At 29.4% G+C, this 22,993-nt stretch overlaps 1 protein-coding gene and 1 long non-coding RNA gene across 2 annotated transcripts; both read right to left on the reverse strand.

Moving 5' to 3' along the window:
* Positions 1-16,188: 16,188 nt before the first annotated feature.
* On the reverse strand, positions 16,189-17,331 carry LOC109793777 (uncharacterized). The gene has a single exon (XM_020353248.3). The coding sequence runs from the start codon at positions 17,180-17,182 to the stop codon at positions 16,613-16,615; it is 570 nt and encodes a 189-aa protein (XP_020208837.2). The 5' UTR covers positions 17,183-17,331; the 3' UTR covers positions 16,189-16,612.
* A 2,420-nt stretch (positions 17,332-19,751) lies between these two features.
* LOC114915563 (uncharacterized) lies at positions 19,752-21,950 on the reverse strand. Its single transcript, XR_014433508.1, has 3 exons — positions 21,528-21,950; positions 21,161-21,311; positions 19,752-20,011 (listed from the first exon to the last, which is right to left on the reverse strand). It is a non-coding gene; the product is annotated as an uncharacterized LOC114915563 (long non-coding RNA).
* Positions 21,951-22,993: the final 1,043 nt, after the last annotated feature.

A 22,993-nucleotide genomic window follows, 5' to 3' on the forward strand; every position in this document is an offset into this window, starting at 1 on the left:
AAAAGGACAAAAAGGTTCCTAGGTCTCTGCTAAATTTAGACACTGCTGCTACCAAGACAAGAAATACTTCATGCAAGGTTTATCCCAGGAAGCAACATTAAATGCAAGAATCTGAGTATTAAATGAGAAGATCAAACTAGTCGTGAACGACTATATCTGCTTCAACAGACACTTGTAACGGCCAGATTTCACAAGACTATATATAGGTCTCAACATCAAACCTTAAAAGGCTGGCTGTTTGGCCCGAAATGGTTCAAACGAGAAAAAGAGTGATATCCAGCCCATGATGCAACGAAACCAGAGAAAGAGCATATAAAGTCAAATGTACCATAGTGTATTAGTCTTTGTAAACTAAGGAGTGCCAAACATGTACATCCTAGGAACAAAACCTTAGTGAGTGTACCAACTTATGTATCCTCTCCATGAGATTAAACTAAACACTCAATCATTGTAAAGACTAAGGTTGCATACCTTAGTGAGTGTAGAAGCCTATGTATCCTCTCTATGAGAGTAACCCAAACACTCAAACCTGATTATACATCTATCATCTGTAAAGCCTGAAGAGGCTAGGGAAAGAATACTTGTAAAGCCTGGAGAGGCTAGTCAAAGAATACTCACTACGAGCCAGAAGTGGCTGATAATAACATACTAGCATCGACGAGTGAAGCCGACGGGTCAGGAGGTGGTCGAGAATACTCACTGTTAGCCAGAAGTGGCTGATAAGAAAATACTAGCGCTGACGAGTGAAGTTGGTGGGTCAGGAGTGGTCGAGAATACTTGGGGAATCAGAAGTGGTTTAAGAATACTAGAGTTGGTGAATGAAGCTAGCCAACTAGGAGTGGTTGAGAATACTTATGACCAGGAGTGACCGTTATCTGGGTGGTCTAGAATACTCGTGATCAGGAGTGGTCGTGACTTGGTTGGTCTATAATATTCATTGCTAGCCTGAAGAGGTTGATAAGAAATACTAGCTTTGATGAGTGAAGTCAACGGGCCAGAAGTGGTCGATAATACTTATGTACTTAATTGCATATTTAGTGGAACCCTTCAGTTGAAGGAGACTGGACGTAGCTCAGTTGAGTGAATCAGTATAAAAATGATTGCATTGTTTTATTTATATTTCATACGCAAACTCTTCTTAATTGACAAATCATGTTGAAAACTTCGTCTACTATCTATTCTTCATTAAAATCATTTTTCAGACAAAGATGCAAATTTTGCTTAACAAATATATTACACTGAAAAGTTTTATCTACTGCTTATCTTTAAATGAAACTATCTTGAAAAGGAAAATGCAAGAACTTTAATCATTATTGTTATATGAAACATTTTCTTTCAGCAGGCGATAAATCTTTTAGATGCAATGACCTTGTGATTAAGAAAATTCTGCAGAACCGTCTGGTATCTAAAAGTGCATTGGACGTAGAACATTATTCTTGTGAAAATGGTTTAAAATTCCTTCTTACACACACACACATATTCAAACCCCCTTTTATGTGTTTTATGTCTAACTTCAATGAGAAGTGCAATTCCAGATGATTATATTGTGTTTCTTTAAGAACATGAGGATGACATTGGTTTAGCAAAGAATGATCCAATCAACTACTTATGTCAAGCTATGCACAGTTCTAACTCTCAAAAGTGGATTGATGCCATGAAGAATGAGATGAAGTCTATGCATGACAATGATGTTTGGAATTTCATTGAATTACCTAAAGGTGTGAAACCTATTGGTTGTAAATGAATATTTAGAACCAAGAGAGATTCAAAATATAATATCAAGAGATATAAGACTCGTTTAGTTGCTAAAGAATTCACTCAAAAGATAGGCATTTCTTACAAAAAAAACCTTTTTTCCCGGTTTCTTCAAAGGATTCTTTTAGAATAACAATGACACTGGTAGCTCATTATGATTTAGAGCTTCATTAGATGGATGTTAAGGCTACATTTCTAAATGGTGACTTTGAAGAAATTATTTATATGATGCAACCAAAAAATTGTGTCTAGTGACTCAAACTCTATGGTACACAAACTAATGAAATCCATCTATGATCTCAAATAAACGTCCTATCAATTGTATCAAAAGTTTCATCAAATTATTAATTAACACATTTGGTTTTGAGGCAAATATAGTTGATAATTGTATTTATCATAAGTTTAGTAGGATTAAATATATATTCTTGGTGTTATATGTCAATGATAAACTACTTGATAGTAATGATATAGGCATATTGCACGAAATTAATAGATTTCTAACAAAGAATTTTGAAATGAAAGATCTTGGAGAAGCCTTTTTTGTATTGTATATTAGGATAGTAAAATATCATTCTCATGGTATCTTAAGATTATCACAAGAAAGCTATATCGATAAAGTTTTGAAAAGATTCAACATGAAAGATAGTAAACCAAGAGACACCTCTATAGCCAAGGTAGACAAATTTAGCTTCAAATAGTGCTTTAATAATGACCTTTAAAGAAATGAGATGCAAAAGATTCAGTATGCTTTAGTTGGGATGTTTAATGTACACGTCTCAATATAACATTTATAGTGGGAGTTTTAGGCAGATACTTAAGTAATCTTGGGATGCAGCATTAGAAGCAAGTAAAGCGTGTAATACGTTATTTGAAGAGAAAAAAAATGGTATATGCTCACTTATCAAAAGTTTGACAATTTAGAGATCATTAGGTACTTAGACTCTAATTTTTTTGGAGGACAAGATAACAAACACTCCATGTCTAGATAAATCTTTATGTTGGTTGGAGGAGTTATCTCTTGAAAATCTATTAAACAAATTATTATAGCTTCTTCAACCATGGCTGTGGGGTTCATTGCTTTTTTTAAAGCGTCGAACCATGGGATATGGCTAGGAAATTTTATCACTAATTTATGTGTGGTCAATGGTATTAAAAAACCATTGAAAATTAATTGTGACAATAACTCAATAGTTCTTTATTCCAATAATAATAAGAGTACAACCTAGTCAAAATTCATTGATATCAAGTTTTTGGTTGTTAAGAAAAGAGCTTAGAATAAGAAAATTTCCATAGAACATATGGGGACTAACTAGATGGTAACAGATTGAATTATTAAGGATTTAGTGCCTAGAGTTTTTCACAAGTACACTGCTCATATGGGGGTAGTTTCTCATAGTGCCTTAGTTTAGTAGGAGTTCTAATTATGTTCTATGCTTTGTTATCTTTCATGCATTTTGTATTGATTGAATTTTCTACACGCATAAAGTTAATGTTTATTATTCAATTATAAACTTGTTTTGTGTGCGATGTTTATGTTGTATTTGGATTGATCTCTATAAAGAATAAAGTTTGGACTAATTGGAAATAAACATGACTAAAATCACATTGCATGTAATTTCTATGTCACTTATTCATGTTTGATTTATGTTATTGAGTACATATAATTATGATGATCATTGTAGTTTAATCACATTGAGTTATGATGAAAGCTATAGTAATTTCTTGTTGTTGCATGAAATGGACCAAATTGTTTAAGAGAAATCTAAAGGTAAATAATATAGTTGCTCGTCTAAAGAATTTTATAATATAAATGCTTAAATGAATATGAAGCCCAAGTGAGAAATTGTTAGAAATTTTATTTCTAATATTTAATATGGGCTATATATATTATTTGTAACATTTATATTAGCTTTTTTACATTTAGTTGGTGATCTAATTTTAGTGAGCCTTTTGATTACCAATAGGAAAAACTGATATGTGCCAATAAATGGAAACTGGATTTGGCCATTAAGGTTTAATAGGAACCTTAATAGATTTAAAATCATAACAATGGTCATGGTCCTCAATACATATCAAATCAAAAGAATGTCTTTCTCTTCCCGTCACAAGAGAAACATCTAATTCCATTTACATAATCTGGAGACTTGATCGGGGAAGATCATTATACAAAAGACTATTCTACTGCAACCTATAATCAACGTCAATGGGTCCAGGTATAATTTAAACTCAAGAATCTTGGTAATCTAACATAATGTATATTGTTTATTATTTGGTAATTGTCAAAATTCAATAGCTCCCAATATTAAGGTATCACATTTTCATTCACCTATCAATTTTTTTTCTTCATTCATATTATTAACACTCTATTGGAAAACCTTAATGCACATTTTTATAATTAACTTTTATAATTTTTAATTAATTTTTTTTGTCTTCTCTATTATTTTCTTGCTTAGCAAAATGAGATTAACAATATGAATTTTTTTTGAGCGAATCATTTTTCACTTATATAGCCAAGCTCTTGCATAGTTTTTGAACCCTTTGGCTTCGCTTAGCGAAACTAGTTGGAAAGTGAGTCTAAACCCCTGTGGGTGTAGTTTAGAAATTTGCTTAACAAGACCTTTTAACTCATTGAATATTTTCCTTTGTGATAGACTTTTTTTAACTTGCTTTGGGAATATTTTTCGCTTAACGAATTTTTTTTCTATGTTGAAAGTGAGTTTTAGGGTTACTTAGAAAATTTGGCCGTTATTTCAAGACCCATTTGAATTCATTTGGTGAAAATATTTTGTTGAGCAAATTTCCTTCCCGGATATTAAAATTTTCTTAGTGAGAATATGTCACTTAGTGAACTTTGAAATGTCTAAAATATAGATTAGATGATGAAAATTGATGAGTGTAAGTTGTATATTTTTGTATCGTTTTATAATTAAATATAAGTATCATACAAAATGTTTAATAACTTGTAGTTTTTGAATGAGTTTTCATGATGTTAATTATGGAAGGAAAACATTTGAGTTGATTGTTGAGTTGTGATTGAAATATTTTTAAATGCATATTTTTCAAACTTAGTTTAAAGGAGAAAAGTTGGCTTTAGATAGAAGTAAGCTGTTGAAAGATTTTTCAGTTGTGAGATGTCATATTATGCATCACTTGTAGAGCTTATATCTTGTTTGTTAAACCTCTTCAGTCGAGGCTTTCTTTTTGAAATAGGATATTATTTTAAAATAAAATTTTCCTTTTTAAAATGTATTTTTTTGAAAATAGTATGGAGTTGATCGATAAATACTTGACATAAAAGGGCTTGTGAATTGGCATGCAAATCATGGGTTTCTTGGCATATACTCTAACCTAGTGTTGGAAGGGTGTATTAAGTATCTAGAGGATAGAAAGTGAGGTAATTCCATTGTGGGCTTGGTCTATATATACCAATGTTGTTACTGTTGATATTAAAAAACATTTCTTTATTATTTGAGTCTAATTCCCTATATACTATATAAAGAGAATGAGTCTTAAAAGAGAGATGATTATCTATTTTTTCTAAATTTTTCTTCATACTCTATGTTGTTCTAGGCATTATTCATGAGACTCTAACAATCTTGAACAAGTCACTATGTAAATCTTGGGGAGCAGACAAGTTATTAGATTGCACTACAGGTCCACCAAAAATTTACTTTTAGGGCAATGATTCTTGCCACAACATAGTATTTTCTTTCATTCTTTTCTATTAATATTTTCTAACAATCTGAAAGCAAATTAGTTTCTCTTTTTATTGTGTTTCTATAATAGATTTGTAGTTTTGCATAATTATGTGTTCTACACCATTCTATTAAAAAACACTCAGGCGGTACATTGATCGAATCCATCAACATATAAAAGGGGTGTGAAAGGAATAATAGGAAGAACTTTAGATAATAATTTTCTTTCATTCTCTAAAAGTATGAGATGATTTTGTCAAGAGAGTGTTGAGAAATATCATTTTCTTCATGGAAAATATTATAATTTACAAAGAGATTCACTGATATGAGAATATGATTTTATATATGAACAAACTATTGTTATTTATAAGAATTTGAACATTTATTAATTTATCCACATTTATTTTATTTTATTGAGCATGTGTTACTAATAATGTGAATTCTTCATTTAACCATGGATAAAAATGAAATATGGCTTAACCTTTTTATAATTATCTTGTTATTAATATTGAGATATTGCATATTTTTGTGTTATTTACTTCACTAAGGTAATTAGAATTTGTACACAAGAGTAAATTATAATCAATTACATTTAATAACATTCTTAGTAGCAACTCTTAGTGGAGATATTGGGTTTCACAAAGTTATTTTGTTATCTTTCAAAAATGACTCTAACTAAAAGTTGAGGGGCAATTATAACTAATTGTTTCATTCATAACCTAGCTAGCTAGAATCTTAATTTCAAATATGGTTAATTACTATCAGATGCAATGACTATTAATTGAGCATGAAAGTATGTTTTTCTGCCTTTAATTTTTCTTTTCAGTCTTGTCATTACTAGGAGAATAACTTGAGAGGTTTTAGTTATTTGTTGAGTTACAACCTTTCAAGAGAATAAAATAATGCACAAAACGAAAGTATAAAATTGTTTCTACTTTAGAGGTTGTTTTGTTAATAAGTAAAAACCAGGATAAAAAATGCTTATGAGATGAAATGATTTGTTAAAAGAAAATGGATCAATAAAAAATTACATTGAGAACCAAAAGATTATTTTATATCAAGACAACAACACAAGGTTTGTAAGCTTTAGGTTTGATGGTTTAAAACAAATACATAAGCAATGGTACGGTAAGTTCAATCAACACTCTTTGTTCTTGTGTTTATAAAATTGATTTATTCTAATTGTGATATCATACAATGATATGTTGTTATTTGACGTCTAACTGAAAATGGTAATCAAAATTAAAGAGTTTTAAAGTTCTAGATTGGGGTGAAAGACTTGAGAGAAAATTGTGTGATTTTAGGTATTAAAATACAAAAAATTGAAAATAGTTTCTCTCAAAGTCAAGCTTATTATATTTGAAAATTTATATATCAAAAAATATTTCAATAGTTTCAATATTTTATGTGATAGAGCATCATATGATTGTATCATTCATTTTTTAAAAAATGATGGAATCTCATTAGAAAAGGAACCAATGCTTCTTAATCTGAATATGCAAAAATAATTGGTAGTGTTATGTATCACATAAATTGTTCCATAATTGATATTGTATATGTTGTAAGTAGATTGAGTAGGTATACTTATAATCTAAATGATGATTATTGGAAAATGCTTTTACTTCTTTTAAACGTATCTAAAGGCACTATGACTTGGAGTTTAGAGTTGATTAACTTTCCAACTGTCTCAAAAGGGTTTTGTTTATGATACAAATCGGAGTTCAAAAAATGATGATGTAAATGAGTATATATTCACTTTTGGAGGTGGTATTATTTCTTAGAAATTAGCATAACAAACATGTATAACATGGTTTACAATGGAATTGGAATTCCCAATACTTGAACATGCAAGTGAATAAGCATAATAGTTAAAAAGGTCTAATGGCTAATAATATTGTGAGGGAAATCTACATCTTTTGTATCATTGTGATTAATAAGCTGCAATTATTGTGACTAATAATGCTTATAATGATAAGAGAACTGAGACATGGTGTTGTCAAAATTTTAATTAAAAAATTGTGGTATCTCACACAAATATGTAAAAGGTGAGAAAATTTTCATGAAAGGGTTACCCAAGAAAATTGTATTGGATATGTTGAATGGGATGATCTTAAAGCCATGAGTAGAGAAAAATATGGTGGACACCCAATTAGTGACTAAACAAAGTCATATGAATACTCTTATGCACTACATTTTTCATCCCTATGACAACATGTGCTAGTGCTTGATGTGAGGTTGAGCCATGAGCTCTTAATAAATACATAGTCCTTGATATGAGTGGTGCTACAAAGACACACCTGAAGTATCTGCCTACGTGAGTGTGAAGGCATAAGCTACCTTCCATGAAAGATTTTGACTATCTTTCTGAACACTCATAAATAACCCAAGTTGAATATACATATAAATGCCTAAAATATTGTGTAAACTTTTAATTATGGAGTTATCACATTTTTGAAGGTAAAAGTGTGTGTTATGGGGGTCTCATCTTAAATCCATCAAGTTCAATAATAATTTACTTTTTGGATATAAGATGTTGTCTCACTATATTGTGTTAACTCAATCCTACGAACATTACAACTTTAGCACAAGAACCTTTTTTTGCCCAGAATTTGTTTTATCTCTCATCTCTCTTTCACTTATATCTACCATTAGTGAGGGATTGTGGAAATAATGACACACACACACTCATCACTCACCCATACACACACTCACACACACACACACACACACACATAGATACATACATACACACACACACACACACACAGACACTTATATATATATATATATATATATATATATATATATATATATATATATATATATATATATATGCTAACTATTTCAATGTTGCCGTTGGTTTTAAATGCATTTCTTTATAATTTGTCAACAAACTATTTCCTTTTATATTATATAAAGAGAGTGATTAAGAGAGAGATGATTATCTATTTTTTTTCTTCTAAATTTTCCTTCATACTCTATATTGTTCTTGGTATTATTCTTGAGACTCCAACGCATTTGATCTCAAATGCATGAGTTTGAACATGTTGTTGTGTAAGCCTTGGGGAGCGAACTAAGTATTGGGTTACACCATGTCCACCAAAAATTTATTTTCAAGACAGTGGTTCTTGCCACAACACAATATTCTCTTTCATTCTTTTCTATTAATATTCCCCAACTATAGGCTCACACCCAAGATCTATTATACTTGATAGTTATGCAAATTAAACCTTGTTGTTTATGTTAGTATTGTCTGAGTAACCAATGTCAAGTGGGTCACCAATTTATTTGAGCTCACGTTGATTTTAAAAAAAAGTCCAATAAGCTAATTGTATTAGCATCAGCTGTAGTCTTGGTATGCGAGATCAACATTTCAGAAGAAGGGGAAATTAGATAGTCATGCGTTTGCGTGAATTGTGCCTCTTTGTGAAATAGAGAGAAGAAGAAAATTTTTGTGAGAAGGAGTGGAACAACCAACTTTGGAGAATAAGTGTTTGGTATCAATTTTTGTGTATTTTGGTTTTCTCTATTGTTTGGTTAGATACCCATTTGAGAGTTTTCTTGTATTGTTATCCATCATATTGGTGAGGAGCTATTTCTAGTGATCCCTGGTGATTTCAGGAGGAATTGTGGTGTACCCATTGATCATTATTAGTGGAGTTTTTATTAGACTAGGTATCGTGGGTTCTTACCTCACATTGAAGGTTTTCCCATGTTAAAAATTTGGTGCTTGTTGATTTATATTTTTCTATTTTGTGCATCATGTTAAAATTATCTTGTTGCTTCTAGAGCTTATAATTATTTATACAAGGAAAAAGGAGATTCATTTTTGCTCCTGCTTAATTGTTATTATTTTGTTATCTTTTCCAACAATTGGTATCAAAGCTCCGGTTGGGGGCTCTGGCATTTCTTTTTTGAAGATGGGTGAAGGTGATGTTGCTGGTACAATGATTAAATTGGATTCCACCAATTACTCTATTCGGAAGTCTCGAATGGAAGATTTGTTATTTTGTAAAGACCTGTATGATCCCATTGAGGCTAATGGAACTAAACTAGCAGATAAATCTAAAGAAGATTGGAAGAAGGCCAATAGGAAGACTATTGGCATGACCAGACATAGACAATCAATGGATAGATCAAAGCATTTATCATCATCTGTCAAGTGAGACTAATGCTTTTTAACTTATGGAAGAAATTGAGTGAGCTATTTGAGTCTAAAAATTCTCAAAACAAGGCGTTCCTCATTCAAAAATTAGTAAACTTAAAATACAAGGATGGTTCTTCAGTGGCAGAACACAGGCAATTTTCAAAACTTGGTGAATCAATTGAATACAAATTTCAACAATCTAACTATTGAACTAAAAATTCTTAATGTATAGATCAAGTATGCAAAGTTTTAAAAAACTTGAAAACTATTTGATACTCTGTTTCCTTAATTTAAATTGATGATGATAATCAAAAAAGCATTTCATATGTTAATTTGAATTAATGAAACAAAGTATCAAATAATTTTCAATCTTTTAAAAAATGTGGATTTAATCTATGTATTAAATTTTTTTTAATTTAACGATTAGATCGTCAAAATTTAATGTAAATTATGAGTTATTGAGCGGAGTGAGTCTACCTAAATTTACTCTTCTCAATAACTCATGTTCTACATCAAATTTTGATGATCTAACCGTTGAATTCAAAGTTATTAATGCGTAAATCAAGTTTGCAAATTTTTTAAAAAATTGAAAACTATTTGATATTCTGTTTCATTAATTAAAATCAACGTATAAAATGATTTTATGATTATCCATTAATTTGAATTGATGAAATAAAGTATCAAATAATTTTTAATTTTTTTTTAAATTGCATAATTAATCTATGTATTAAATTTTTTTAATTTAACGATTGAATCATTAAAATTTAATATAGAACACGAGTTAATGAGTGAAGAAATACACGCACATATAAATCATGTATGTTAGCTTCAAATATAAACAAATATGAACCATTAGAGTTAGAATAGTAAATACAAAATCTTAGATTTGAATCTCGGTGTTGTCATTGTAATTTTGATAAATAAAAAATATAAATAAATATTAATTGATTCACCCTATTCAATTATAGCATTCAAAAACACTCTTTATTTAATTAAGATTGTATTTTTATTTTTTTTTAATTTTGATATTATATTACAATGAATAATAACTTGAGAAAATAAATTTTTTTAAATGAGATTAACAGAGGCTTTTATTCTCTTTGATCTCAATTATAAAAAAAAAAAATCAAGTATGTTAGCCTCAAATATAAACAATCTTAACTAATTTTACTATATTTAATGGTAGCATTCCTATGAAATCTCTTCATTTATTTGAGAATGTATTTTGAATTATTTTTTTAATCTTGATATTAAGTTATAAGTAATAATTTAATAAAATACGTTATATTTTAAATGAGATAAATAAAATTAAATAATAATGTCAATTAAATTTTTTAGTTAGCTTTAATTATTTTTTTCTTGTATTTAAGATCGGACACAGTAATTAAAATTTGAATAATGAGACATATTTAATGTGTTCTATTTTTCATTACATTTTCAAAGACAAATCTAAATATTGACAAATTTTGTTGATATGTTCTATTTGTGGCTAATATTTTTCATTATATTTTTTTATTGGGTCATTTCTTAGTTGATTAATTGAAATATTTAATGTACATCCTTCACAAGTAACACCATGTATTCTTAAACACATGCCTCTGTATGATAAATCTTCAATGAATTCCCCTTCGGGATTAATTAATAAATTTACAAGTTTTAAAAAATGAATCCTTGTGTCTTATATTTATACTATTTATGGTTTAAGTCTCACGGAAAGATGTGAAACTACTAAACTATAACTTGTGCTTTGAACTTTTTCAATTTCAAGTTATCAAACCATAGCTTGAAATTATATATTATTCACAAAAGTATATATTATTGTCAAATAAAAAATACATTTAAATGCATTGTTGTGTGTTTAAAATTTAGCTAGAGGCCCAACCGATATATTGGCCTCAGTACAAAAAATTAAATAAATCACCATCCTAAAGTAAGATTTCTAAGATAAGATTATGACAAAAGAATATTACATCATTGAGAGACCTGAGGCCCATATGAAGTAAGGGAAGTAATAGAAATATATCTTTTACCATACTTTTTCTCACTAAAATTTATTTGAAAACTTCGTGCTACGCACATTCGATGAATGTTTCTTTTTTGTTTTTATAATTTTCAATAAATTTAAATTAATAAAATGTTGATAAGATATATTAGGGAGCGTTTTCGTATGTTTCAATCACTCCTTTATAAAATTAATAATTAAGTAATCCATTATATAATGTCATGTGCATTTTACAAATGCTCACCATATTTCACGAAATTTCAGTCAAAAGACCTCAAAGTTTGGCGATAACATCATCAACTTAATCCATTTCAAATATATCAGCTCATTTCATCTTAAACAGAGATATCATCGTATTCAATTCGAACGAAAGCATTGTACTTTTGCTAAATTAAGATAATAAATGTCCCCCATATATATATATATATAGAAGAAGGATTCGTTTATTTTATGAGTAAGTCTACTTATACTTAGACTTATTCCGTTTAATAACTCATATTTAACATCAAATTTCAACGATCCAATCATTGAATTTAAAATTTTTAATGCATATATCAAATTTACAAATTTTTAAAAAAATTTAAAAATCATTTGATAATTCGTTTCACTAATTCAAATCAATGTATAAAATGATTTTTGGATTATCCGTCAATTTGAATTGATGAAATGAAGTACCAAACGATTTTCAAAATTTTTTAAAATTTGCATACTCGATTTAGGCATTAAGAACTTTAAATTTAATGATTGGATCGTTGAAATTTGATGTAGAACATGAGTTATATTGAACAGAGTAAGTCTAGGTAGATTTACTCCTAGAGTAAACAGACCTCTCCTCATATATATATATATATATATGTGTGTGAGAATGATAACAAAGTTAGTTTTTTTAATGAATTTTTTTTAGATTAAAATAAAATACGATCCATGTAAAATTAAACTCCATATTTTTAAAAAATTATATTGTAATTATAGATTATTTACTTCATTCTTAAAGCAAGTCTATATATATATATATATATATATATATAAAGATATAACACACAAGGGTAATTGTATTCGTTCTCAGGTCCCGTATATCATTTTTCATGAAAAAATTAGAATGATGATCAAGTTAATATCTCAATACAATTCAAATAGGTAAAAAAAAAAAAAAAAAAGAATCAGGAGATTTATTCATTTTCTAACTAAAACATACCATTTCATTAAAGTCATGTAGAACATGCTGCTACCAACTTTTCTATATATAAGTTTAACGAGAGAGCAAATTAAGACTCGAAGTAGAAGCCTCCTACTAAATGAGAAGTGAAAAATAACAATTAAATGCAATCGTGCCATCTCAGCAGCAAGAATAATATATTGATCAACTACCTATATTTTATTGAAAATCATTGTGAAATTAATTTAATAGCTAGCAAGAATTGCTCCAGTAGAAAGGACATGCAACCAATTCAATTCCGGATAAGTCATGCAACGTTGACCAAATACAAAGCATATATTTTATAGTTTAGTAATTTGAAACATTAATTAATTAACAAAAAATGAAGATTACGATATGGTTGTGCAAATTTACATTTATAAGAGCAACTATATAATCACCAAACGCTCAACACAGATGTAGCATTTTATGTAGTATTCTAAAAGGCAAAAGTGTCTCACATTGTCTAGCTACACAATTTTTGTTTGTGTATATCATTTTGTGCTTTCAAAGTGACTAGCAAAGGTAATGGAACTCATGCACAGGAGGTTGGTTTTTCTTTTCTTTCTTTCTTTTTTTTTTTGGTAGAAGGTCATGATATAGGTCTGTTGTAGTGGAAATACCCTCTCCCTATTTTATACAAATTTAAATTTTTTATTTTTCAGATTATTTTGAATTTAAAATTTAAATTAAAGGCTTATAACCGTTATTCAATTTGAATTTTTTAAATTTAAAAGCTTTTAGTTATATGCCCATCGTGTTTTAATTACCATATTAATTTTAATCACCAACATTTTAATTTACTTTTTTGACAGCCTTTTTAATTTATTAATGTCTTTTAATTGTTTTAATTACTGGGTTTAATACATTTTATTGTGTGGTATACCCAAAAATACCTTCAGAAGACATTCATCTTCATTTTTCTCTTTAGCTCTAAAATTCCTGGATTAGGTCTAGTCAGTTCTATTTCCTCAATTTTGCAGGAGACATTCATGTTATATTCTAGAAATTTTCCATTTATAATGCAGATAAGTATTTTAGGGTTCGCTCTTGCATGTCGACAAGTTTGTGTTTTCAATATTCAAATACATCAAAAATTGTTTATTTTAACGTTTATATGGGTCCCACTATAACCTTATTTCTTTAATTCAACTTATTTTTATGTTAAAGTAATAAGACATAGAGAATAAATAATATATTATGTGTAATAAATTATGTTTTACTATTTTTATGTTCTAAAACTCTTCATGTTCCAACTGTATTAGTACACAGTTCCTCTCGATAGTCACGACTACTGCACTCAATTATCTAGTTGGAACCTGATTCTTCTATCTGGGAACATCCTAAACAATTAACAAATTAAGATAAAACAATATTAGTAAACATGATTAAGCCAACTTAATTGTAAATTCTGGAAGACATGAGTAAATAACATTGTTAGGAGTAACATTGTAACAACCTTTGTAAAATTTCTTGACCATTGAATAAAGTTATTAGGGGTGTGCCTCACTATTTGAACTTCTTTGGTGGACATAGAGACTTGATTATTAAGATCTTAAACATATATAATGACCATTCTTATACTATCATTCTCAATTCTTTGATTGTGGATGATTGACTTGTTCCTTTATTAATCTCCAAATATCTGTGATATCTTCTATATATCCCTCATTGCATCACTTACTATAAATAAGTGTATTTGTGAAATTAAAAGAAAAACATGTAGAATTTTCAAAATCTTTTCTAAAGCATGAGGTAATGATTTTCCCATCACAACTAAATTGAATTTAAATGCTTTCATACACATTTGCATCGTGTTTGATTCCTTATATATAGTAGTGTATGAAAGCATACAATTTTAATATCGAATCAAAGACATATACGAGGTAAAGGTTATTCCATCACAACTAAATTGAATTTAAATATTTTCATACACTAGAATATATACATGAGGAATTTCATAAGCTAAAAATGCTTTCACATACTTTTCTTGCTAATAATATATGTTTGATTTTATGTTCTATGTATCATTGTGTTTTATGAAATTTCTTAGTTTCTAAAGCTCTTGTGATATCGGTTTTGGCTCGCATAATAATAGGAATGTTATGGGTAGGTTAAAATTAATTAGGATAGTTTGCTATTATAAGTTTGGATTAATTAAGTTATTCTAAGAGTTACATTTATATATATATGAAAGGAGTGTTTATACAAATACGAAGGGAGTAATATTGGACCATACAGTTATACAACCATTAAAAATGATCAAGATTAAAAGTTATTTAATAATCATATTTTTTTTTGGTTTAGATTTAACAATCACATAACTATTGAAAAAGTCACATCATTAATAATTAAGTTTATAAGCAAATAGAAGTTGTTAACCTATGCCTAGATAATTCATATTAAGATAATTGGTGAGATGAAATATTAGAAAATGTGGTCTTCAATTGCCACAGGTGTAGAGTTTACCTCCAATGGATCTCAAAGTAAGACACTAAAATTCCATTCAAGGAGATATACGGATCTAATGCTAGCTATAACCTCTCTAGACTTGGTTAATATATATTTACTCAAATTCCAACTAGCCATCATTTTTTGTAGTGATGGTAAAAAGAGATTGAAAAAAATGAACAAAATTAATGAAGGTTTGAGAGAATGTTTTTTGAACAAAATGAAAGTATTAAAATTGATGCAAACGCCTGCAAGTTTTGAGATAATGTATGGATTCATTTTGCAGATAATGATTTTCACAAGGACGCTTTGGGGTTCTTAAATCGAGAGCTGATGGCCCTATTAGTGTTCTGAAGAGATCAGTAAAATTGCATACAAAAAAAAATTATAAAGAGATTATGGCTTATTATCACCAACTTCAGTGTCAGTAACGTGTTTCCATAAGGAGAAAAAACAAAAGGAGTAGTCCATTATTAGGGCTTCTTATAGAGCAAGGTCCGTAATACTAGTCTTTAATTAAATTCACTTATCATGTATCTCTCGGAAAACTAAGTTTTCAGTTTCCAATTTATAGTAGTGTATAAGCAATAAAAAAAGTAAACAAAGAGGGAGAAAAGAAAGAAAGAGAGGGTAAGTAATTCTTAAAAGAGGAAGTTTGCACCAATACAAATATAAATAAGTGTCTTGATGATGTCTTTGAGCAAGTCATTTCTCTTGCTTGTAACTCAGGATAGAATTCTCATCCATACTTTAGGTTTCAACATTTAGTTCAGTTGTTTCCTTGTTCATTCAAACCACATCATTTTGTATCAAATGTTATGATGATATGTTATGGTTCATGCTATAACAGAAATTTAAGTTGAAACATGCAATATAATACTATCAAACTAGCAAGAAATTAAACGAAAATAACATCACCATTAATCGCTTGGGATGAGAATCATATTTCCAAACCAACATACAACTTCTTATATATATATAATAGCCAAATCAACAACTTTAAATAGTAGCTGTCGGATTACAGAAGCAGTAATTGTTCTCTATATACTGTAGATAGAACAATAACAATCACCAAAAGAATAAAAACGAAAGACAAAATCAAAATCACAAACCCGCCTGCTATAATAGCAGAAAAATACAAGCAATATTAACATAAAAGTTCACATGGTAGCGTCCCATTATTGAACTAACATGACACATATAGAGAATTTAATTTTGATGGAGTACTGTAAGTGAAAAGTATATCCGTACTGCATCAAAATTAATTCTTAAACGTAATTAATTTACCTTTATATTGTAGAGATGGAAGAAGAGCTAGGTATGAAATAAAAGCAACTTTTCGCTGATCTTCCAAATGGAACGCTATTTCAAAAGAACGCTCTAGTGTTCAATGTTGGTGACTCCTGAGGATGAAGGCCTAACGGCCCTAACCTAAGCTCAAGGTCCAATTCAGCTTTCTTCTCCTCAATCCTTTGCCCCAAAACAAATGAAGGAAGATGGGAAATTTCTGTTGAACCAATTAACATGGCCCTTTGTTGTGCATGATCATGATCATCTCTGTGAGTGAAATTGAATGGCATTTTATGATTTGTAGCATGCTTCTGATCTTCGCCAGAGCCCAAGCGAAACAAAATCTTCTCTTCCAAATCAGAAGGGTCATTGTGGTCACTTGAGCCCTTGATTGAGTTGTCCAAGGAAAGCAAGTTTTCTTCAGAAGATTGCTTGAGCTTTGCCCTATCTCTTCGGTGGATATTCATGTGGCCTCCTAGTGCTTGTGCATTTGAGAACCCTCTCCTGCAAAAGGAACAAGAATAAGATCTCACTTGTCCAGGACCACCCTGATCATCTGAGCTCCATCTTATCTCAGATCTGTTAGGGTTTTGGGTATTGAACTCCATCTTTCTCTGCCAAGTGATGGGGAAATAGCTATAAGACATAAAATTCACTAAGAAGGAAAAAAAGTGTGATATGAAATTGTGGTCAACAGATTGGCTGAGTCCAAATTTATAAACAGATTAGAAAACTACAGAAGCTATGCACCTACGAATTTTTTACCCTTTTTTTAATATGTCAGCTCAGTAATGTAGTTTACAACTTAGTGTTCATGGTTTTAAAAATATTTGGAAAACCCTAAAGCTAATTAATAAAATATTAATTAGTTTCACCTTGATTACTCATTCAATTATTCTACTAGACATTTTCCTTTTACATTGCCTTGAGAGGATCAATAAGAATTTATATGATTTTCATTTTGTGCTCTTTTAGGCTTGGTGAAAAGCTAAAAAAATGTTTTCCCTGAAGGTAAAAGTTAATTCAGATATATGCTCATTGTATTAACTTGTGTGTAGCACGCAAATACAAGAGTTATGTCTTCAAATAATTAGCTAATTACCGTTTATCACAATAGCAGCTGTCATTTGCGATATTTTTTTCCCGTAATATGTAACAATATATTTGAGAAATGAAAAATTAAATAAACATTTTGGTCCACTTGTAATGGTATTAAACTCTTCATTAGCAATAAGGGGATATATATCTTTCATAATTCTGAAATAGAAAAGGTATTTTATTTAGAAATATGAATATCTTTTTCCAGTGCTTTGATGAGAATTTATTCATATTTTCCTTATTATTATATAGAAGTTTAAATATTTAAATTATGTGGTTTGTTCGTATGGTGTTAGAGTCTCTTTAATTAAATGCTTTAATGTATTATCTGATCTTATCTTCCATTTTTCTTGTCACTAAAATTACAACTTATTACAGATGAGTCTATCGTCGCTTCATGTAAAATCTAAAGCATATAGAGATACGATGACAGCTATGGCATTTTATAAATATTAAATCCGTTAAAATTGCCAGATTTTATCTTTTCAAAAATATACAGGCCAAACTACAGTATCAAACTTCAATCCCTAAATACCGAAATTTCCTTGGGCAAAAGTATAAGAAATCGAAAGATTGGGCCAAAGGGACTTACAAGTCACTAAATTCCCATTTGATATGATATTTAGTGATAAAAAAATGTAATTTTTTTGTTCACAAAAATATTTATACTGTGTTTTAAACATCGATAATTAAGAAATAATTTATATTTATAAAATATAATTTTTGTTGGTCAAATATTATTTTAATAAATACAAAAATATAATTTAAAAGTAGAAAAACATCTTTTATGATTAAACAAAATGTTGGATAGATCCATTAGGGTTAGCCTAGTAGTTGGGTGGGGAAGGGTTGGAGTAATTAGAAACATGAAGACCTAAGTTTAATCCTCATTGCAACCATCTTTGTAATCTTTCTTATCTTTACAAAAAAAAAAAAATGTTGGATCGAGGATATTTTAAATTAGTTACTCTCATAAAAGAATTCGAAACTAATAGACATAGAAATTCAATATATATAAAATATTATTAATACAAACTATATATTGACCCGTACCTTGCATAGATAATAAATTGCATATGATATATATATTTTTTTTAAAAATTAAACTCATATTCAATTTTATATTTACTTGAATCATCTTCCTTTCCTCCTTTCTTCCCCGTAAAAAAATTGTTTGCAGATTAATAATCTTCCTAACTACACATTTGGGTATACTAAATAAAGATATTAAGAATAAAGGTAAGGATGATATTACCATGTTTACCAAACAAATTCTCCTAAATAATAAAGATAAGTATTTGCTCTTCCATAGTGATAATCTCTTTTCAATCTTCTTTATAACAGGGACCCGTGTTTCTTCTTTCCTAAGATCTGTCCTTATTTAAAGTATGTGAATAGTAGTGATAACACTCTACAATTCATATAATTGGAGAATACCATCATTTCCCTTCACTACAAGAAAAAATGGGTTTAGCTTGAGTTATTTTTGGTGTTACCCATGGTTAAAACTCCCAGAAAATGTATTTCTCGCATTTGCGATTTTTGTCGAAAAAGCATCTGTGGCAAGTGATTTATCAGCAGTTTTTGACAACCCCTAGAAATGCATGACATACCCACGATTTTCTAACCCGCCTTAGTGACATAGTCAATATCTACCGTTTACATAACCCTTGTAATTTACCAAGGGCTGTAAACCTTGTTAACACCATCATCATTTTTTACTGTTTGTGTAACCCCTGTAATTTACTAGGGGCTTTAAACCCCCTGTTAAAACATTACCTATTGCTTATGTAAACCCTGTAATTTATCAAGGGTTTTAAACCCTCGTTAAGGCCACATTATGTTTTTAATATCTTGTTTGTACTTGCAATTTTTAAATCTTTATATAGCTTATGAATGGTTTTTAACCATCATTAGCATCTCAATTGGCTGATCAAAAAGTGATACTTTCTTGGAGTTCATTAACCCCTTTTAATTTTAAGCTTTTCCATTGGTTTTAACCTTGTTAATCAATTTTTTAAAATAAAAATATTTTTTTATTTACCTTATATATTTTACCCATGTATAATATTTCAATCTATATATGAACTTTGAAATGCACAAGTTATATAAATATTAAAAAATAAAATGAATAAACAATCCACAAATTTAATATATTAATAAGAAAATGTACATAAAAAAGTCATCCAAAAAAACTCCTAACAAGCAACATCCATAGTTTAGTAATATCCAAAATGACTTTTAAGAAGTAATAAAAACATATCCAACAAAGTGGTCAACATCTCTCCCTAACAAATGTAGCCCTACTGTCTATCTTGAGAATTTGTTGGAGAATGATTAGGGACATTAATTGGTTGTGCGCTTCCTTCGTTAGATACCTAAAATTAAATATATAACTTAGTTAGAAAAATAAAGTATATTTTAAAATATTTATAAAATTAATTCAAATTTAAAATATTACTAGTGAAGATTGAAATATAGGCAAGTCAAGAATTCTTTGACCACGATAATTTTGTGCAAAAAAAAAATCATCATTGTCTCAAATCTTTTATTTTTTCCCCCTCTATTTTCTTATTTTGTTCAACCATTTGTGATTTCAATTCAATAACCTGTTTCAAAACAAAAAAAAAACAAATAATACAATTAAATACATAAATAAAAATGAAAATCGTACCAATATTAAACGTGACAATTTTTTTATTTTCTTCAAATTAAACTTTAAACCACAATAAAGTTTTAATTATACAGATAACTGACAACATGAAAAAAGTCTCATAAATTCCAACAAGATTACCAAAGTAAACCTAAAATATTACAAACATGAAAAAATTGAATGTGCTCCCTTGTTTGAATACCTAACAACAATAGGGCTAAATAATAAAATAGAACTTGGAGACTCTAGTCTCTCTTAAAATTTAGCAAAAAAGATACATATATTATTGCCACCCAACCTCACTCACTACACCTGAAACCATATCAAGCAGAGAATCGCTTAGCTAAAAATATAAACACGTTTTATTTTCACATTTTAACAACAAGCAGGTTAGGATATAACACATTGAAATATTTGAGTATGTGTAAAAAAAATGATGTAAAACTATTTTTAAGGGCAGATCATGATCATTTACAGTTTCAAAACAAAGTGCACAACTGTTTGGGAGAAAAAGGGCGTTCTTAACATAATTTATTTTATGTCAAAGGTTAAAATCTAAATTTTAAACATTTTAATTAATCGACATAATTGGCTAAACTTTGTGTTAACTAATGTTGCATAAGTGAAATTTGTTAATGTTAGAGTTAAATTTAATAAATTTAATTTCAAATTTTAATTTATGATATAATAAAAAAATGTTAGCGGAATAGATTCATGCAGTTTCACTTGTAACTACAGAGGTCAAAATCCTTTAACGACAATCAGGAATATTTATCGCAATAAATGACGGAGAATGGAACGGACCTACAATAATGTATAAAGATTGTAGAAAATAAAGGGATATATTTTAGGATTAAAAAATAAAAGAAATTACCTTGTATGTTGTATCTCCAGACTCCAGCGTCGTGATGGAGAAGAAGTGAGCAAAGGTACGCTCACTTGCTGTCTTGTTCTCTGCCGCGAACTGGGATCGCTTGCTGGCCATATTCGAGGACAAAGGGTGGAATGACCTCTCGATTTGCTTACTGCAACCAAGGAATAAAAATGTCATCTAGACGTTCCCACTACATAGATTGAAGGGAAACAATCTCAAACAAGGATTATGAATCTGAAGAGTGCAAATAATCCAAAAAAAAACCCCAACAATGAGGGCCTTTTTCTAATGATAAATCTAAAGAGTGCAAGTAATTCAAAAGATAAATACGGTCTTCAAATGATAAAAAAATGAGTGGAAAACATACCTTGGTTAAATTGTAACTAAGCTAGAAGATAGATGCCCTACAATCCATTTTATCCATGTTTTGCAAAAGCCCCAACCTATGAAACATGTCGATAAGAGAAGACCAAGACACTGAGTCATAGGCCAAATAAGCTGAATCTATGGAACCCTTCCACAAAGCGCACGATATCTCCATTTAGTGAGGTCCAAAAGGTCTTTATGAATTTGAAATTGTATCCATCTGGTGTTGGACTTTTAGTGCTCCCATAATCCCAAATTGCCTCCTTAACCTCCAACTCTTCAAACCTCACTACTAGCATATCATTGTTCTCATGTGATATCTTGTCAAAATGTATTCCATTTAGACGTGGTCTTTCCCTTTCTTCTTCATTGAATCTTTATTGAAAGAATCTCCTCACTTCCTTCTTAACGATTATTGGTTCCTCTAACCAAGTGCCATGTAGATGTCACCTTTTAAGTAAATTTTTACTTTTTCTCAAATTAACCATGTGGTGAAAATATTTGGAATTGCAATCTCCCTTATTTAGCCACATAGCTCTAGACTTTTGACTCAACAAATACTCATGTTGCATAGTTGTCTTCCAAAAATTTTCTTGTAACTCTTTCCTTGTCAGTATACCTTCCTCACTTAAAGTTTGGTGCTCCTCCTTCCTATCCATATCATTCAGTTCTTTTCCATACCATTGGTACTTTAGTTTGTAAGTTCCCACATTCTCATTGTTCCATTCTTCAATTTATAATTCAATTGTTTGAGCTTCTCTTTTAATACATATGTTCCCCATATGTGCACTTCAAGCTTCCCCCATTCTTTTGCCATGGATGCTACAAACTCCTTATATTCCAACCAAAAAACTATGGTCCTGAAAAGTTTAGGATCCCGATCTACCACAAGATTCTTCACAATTATAAGGCAATGTTCAAAGACGTGTTTATCAAGGATAAATTGTGTATTCCCACTCCACATGTCAACTTACTCTGTTGATATCAACACTCTATCAATTGTACCTTTCGACTTTCCATTATGCCTATACCATATATAAAATTCCTCCCAAACATTGGTATTTCATCTAACTCCAATTCAAAGATGAAATTGTTGAATTCTTTTCTTTCCCGACTTTTATAATAAACACTTTATTTTTTGAATTTTTATTGTCTTCAATTCATCCCACATCCTTCTTTATAAGTCACGACCACACAATGCATTTACATTTATGATGGCATTATTAATTCCCCCTCCTTCTATTTTCTTTCCATTCTAATAAAGCCTAGTCCCACAAAAGAGTTATTTTACTCAAAATATTTCTCATTCCATACACACAATTATCCTCTAACTTTGTTGATCATTGGACCCATAATCCATTGTACATCATAATCTCCCTATAAAGTTTGGACCCATAATCCATTGTACATCATACTCTCCCTATAAAGTTTGGCATAATTTTTTTTTATCTATTACCTCTTTTTGTG

The sequence above is a fragment of the Cajanus cajan genome, chromosome 4 (genome assembly GCF_000230855.2).
Source record: "Cajanus cajan strain Asha chromosome 4, NIPB_CcT2T_4, whole genome shotgun sequence".
Classification (NCBI taxonomy): Eukaryota; Viridiplantae; Streptophyta; class Magnoliopsida; order Fabales; family Fabaceae; genus Cajanus; species Cajanus cajan.

Coding starts and splice junctions, on each gene's coding strand:
- LOC109793777 (XM_020353248.3), bottom strand. CDS start 17,182: ATGTCTTATAGCTATTTCCCCATCACTTGGCAGAGAAAGATGGAGTTC.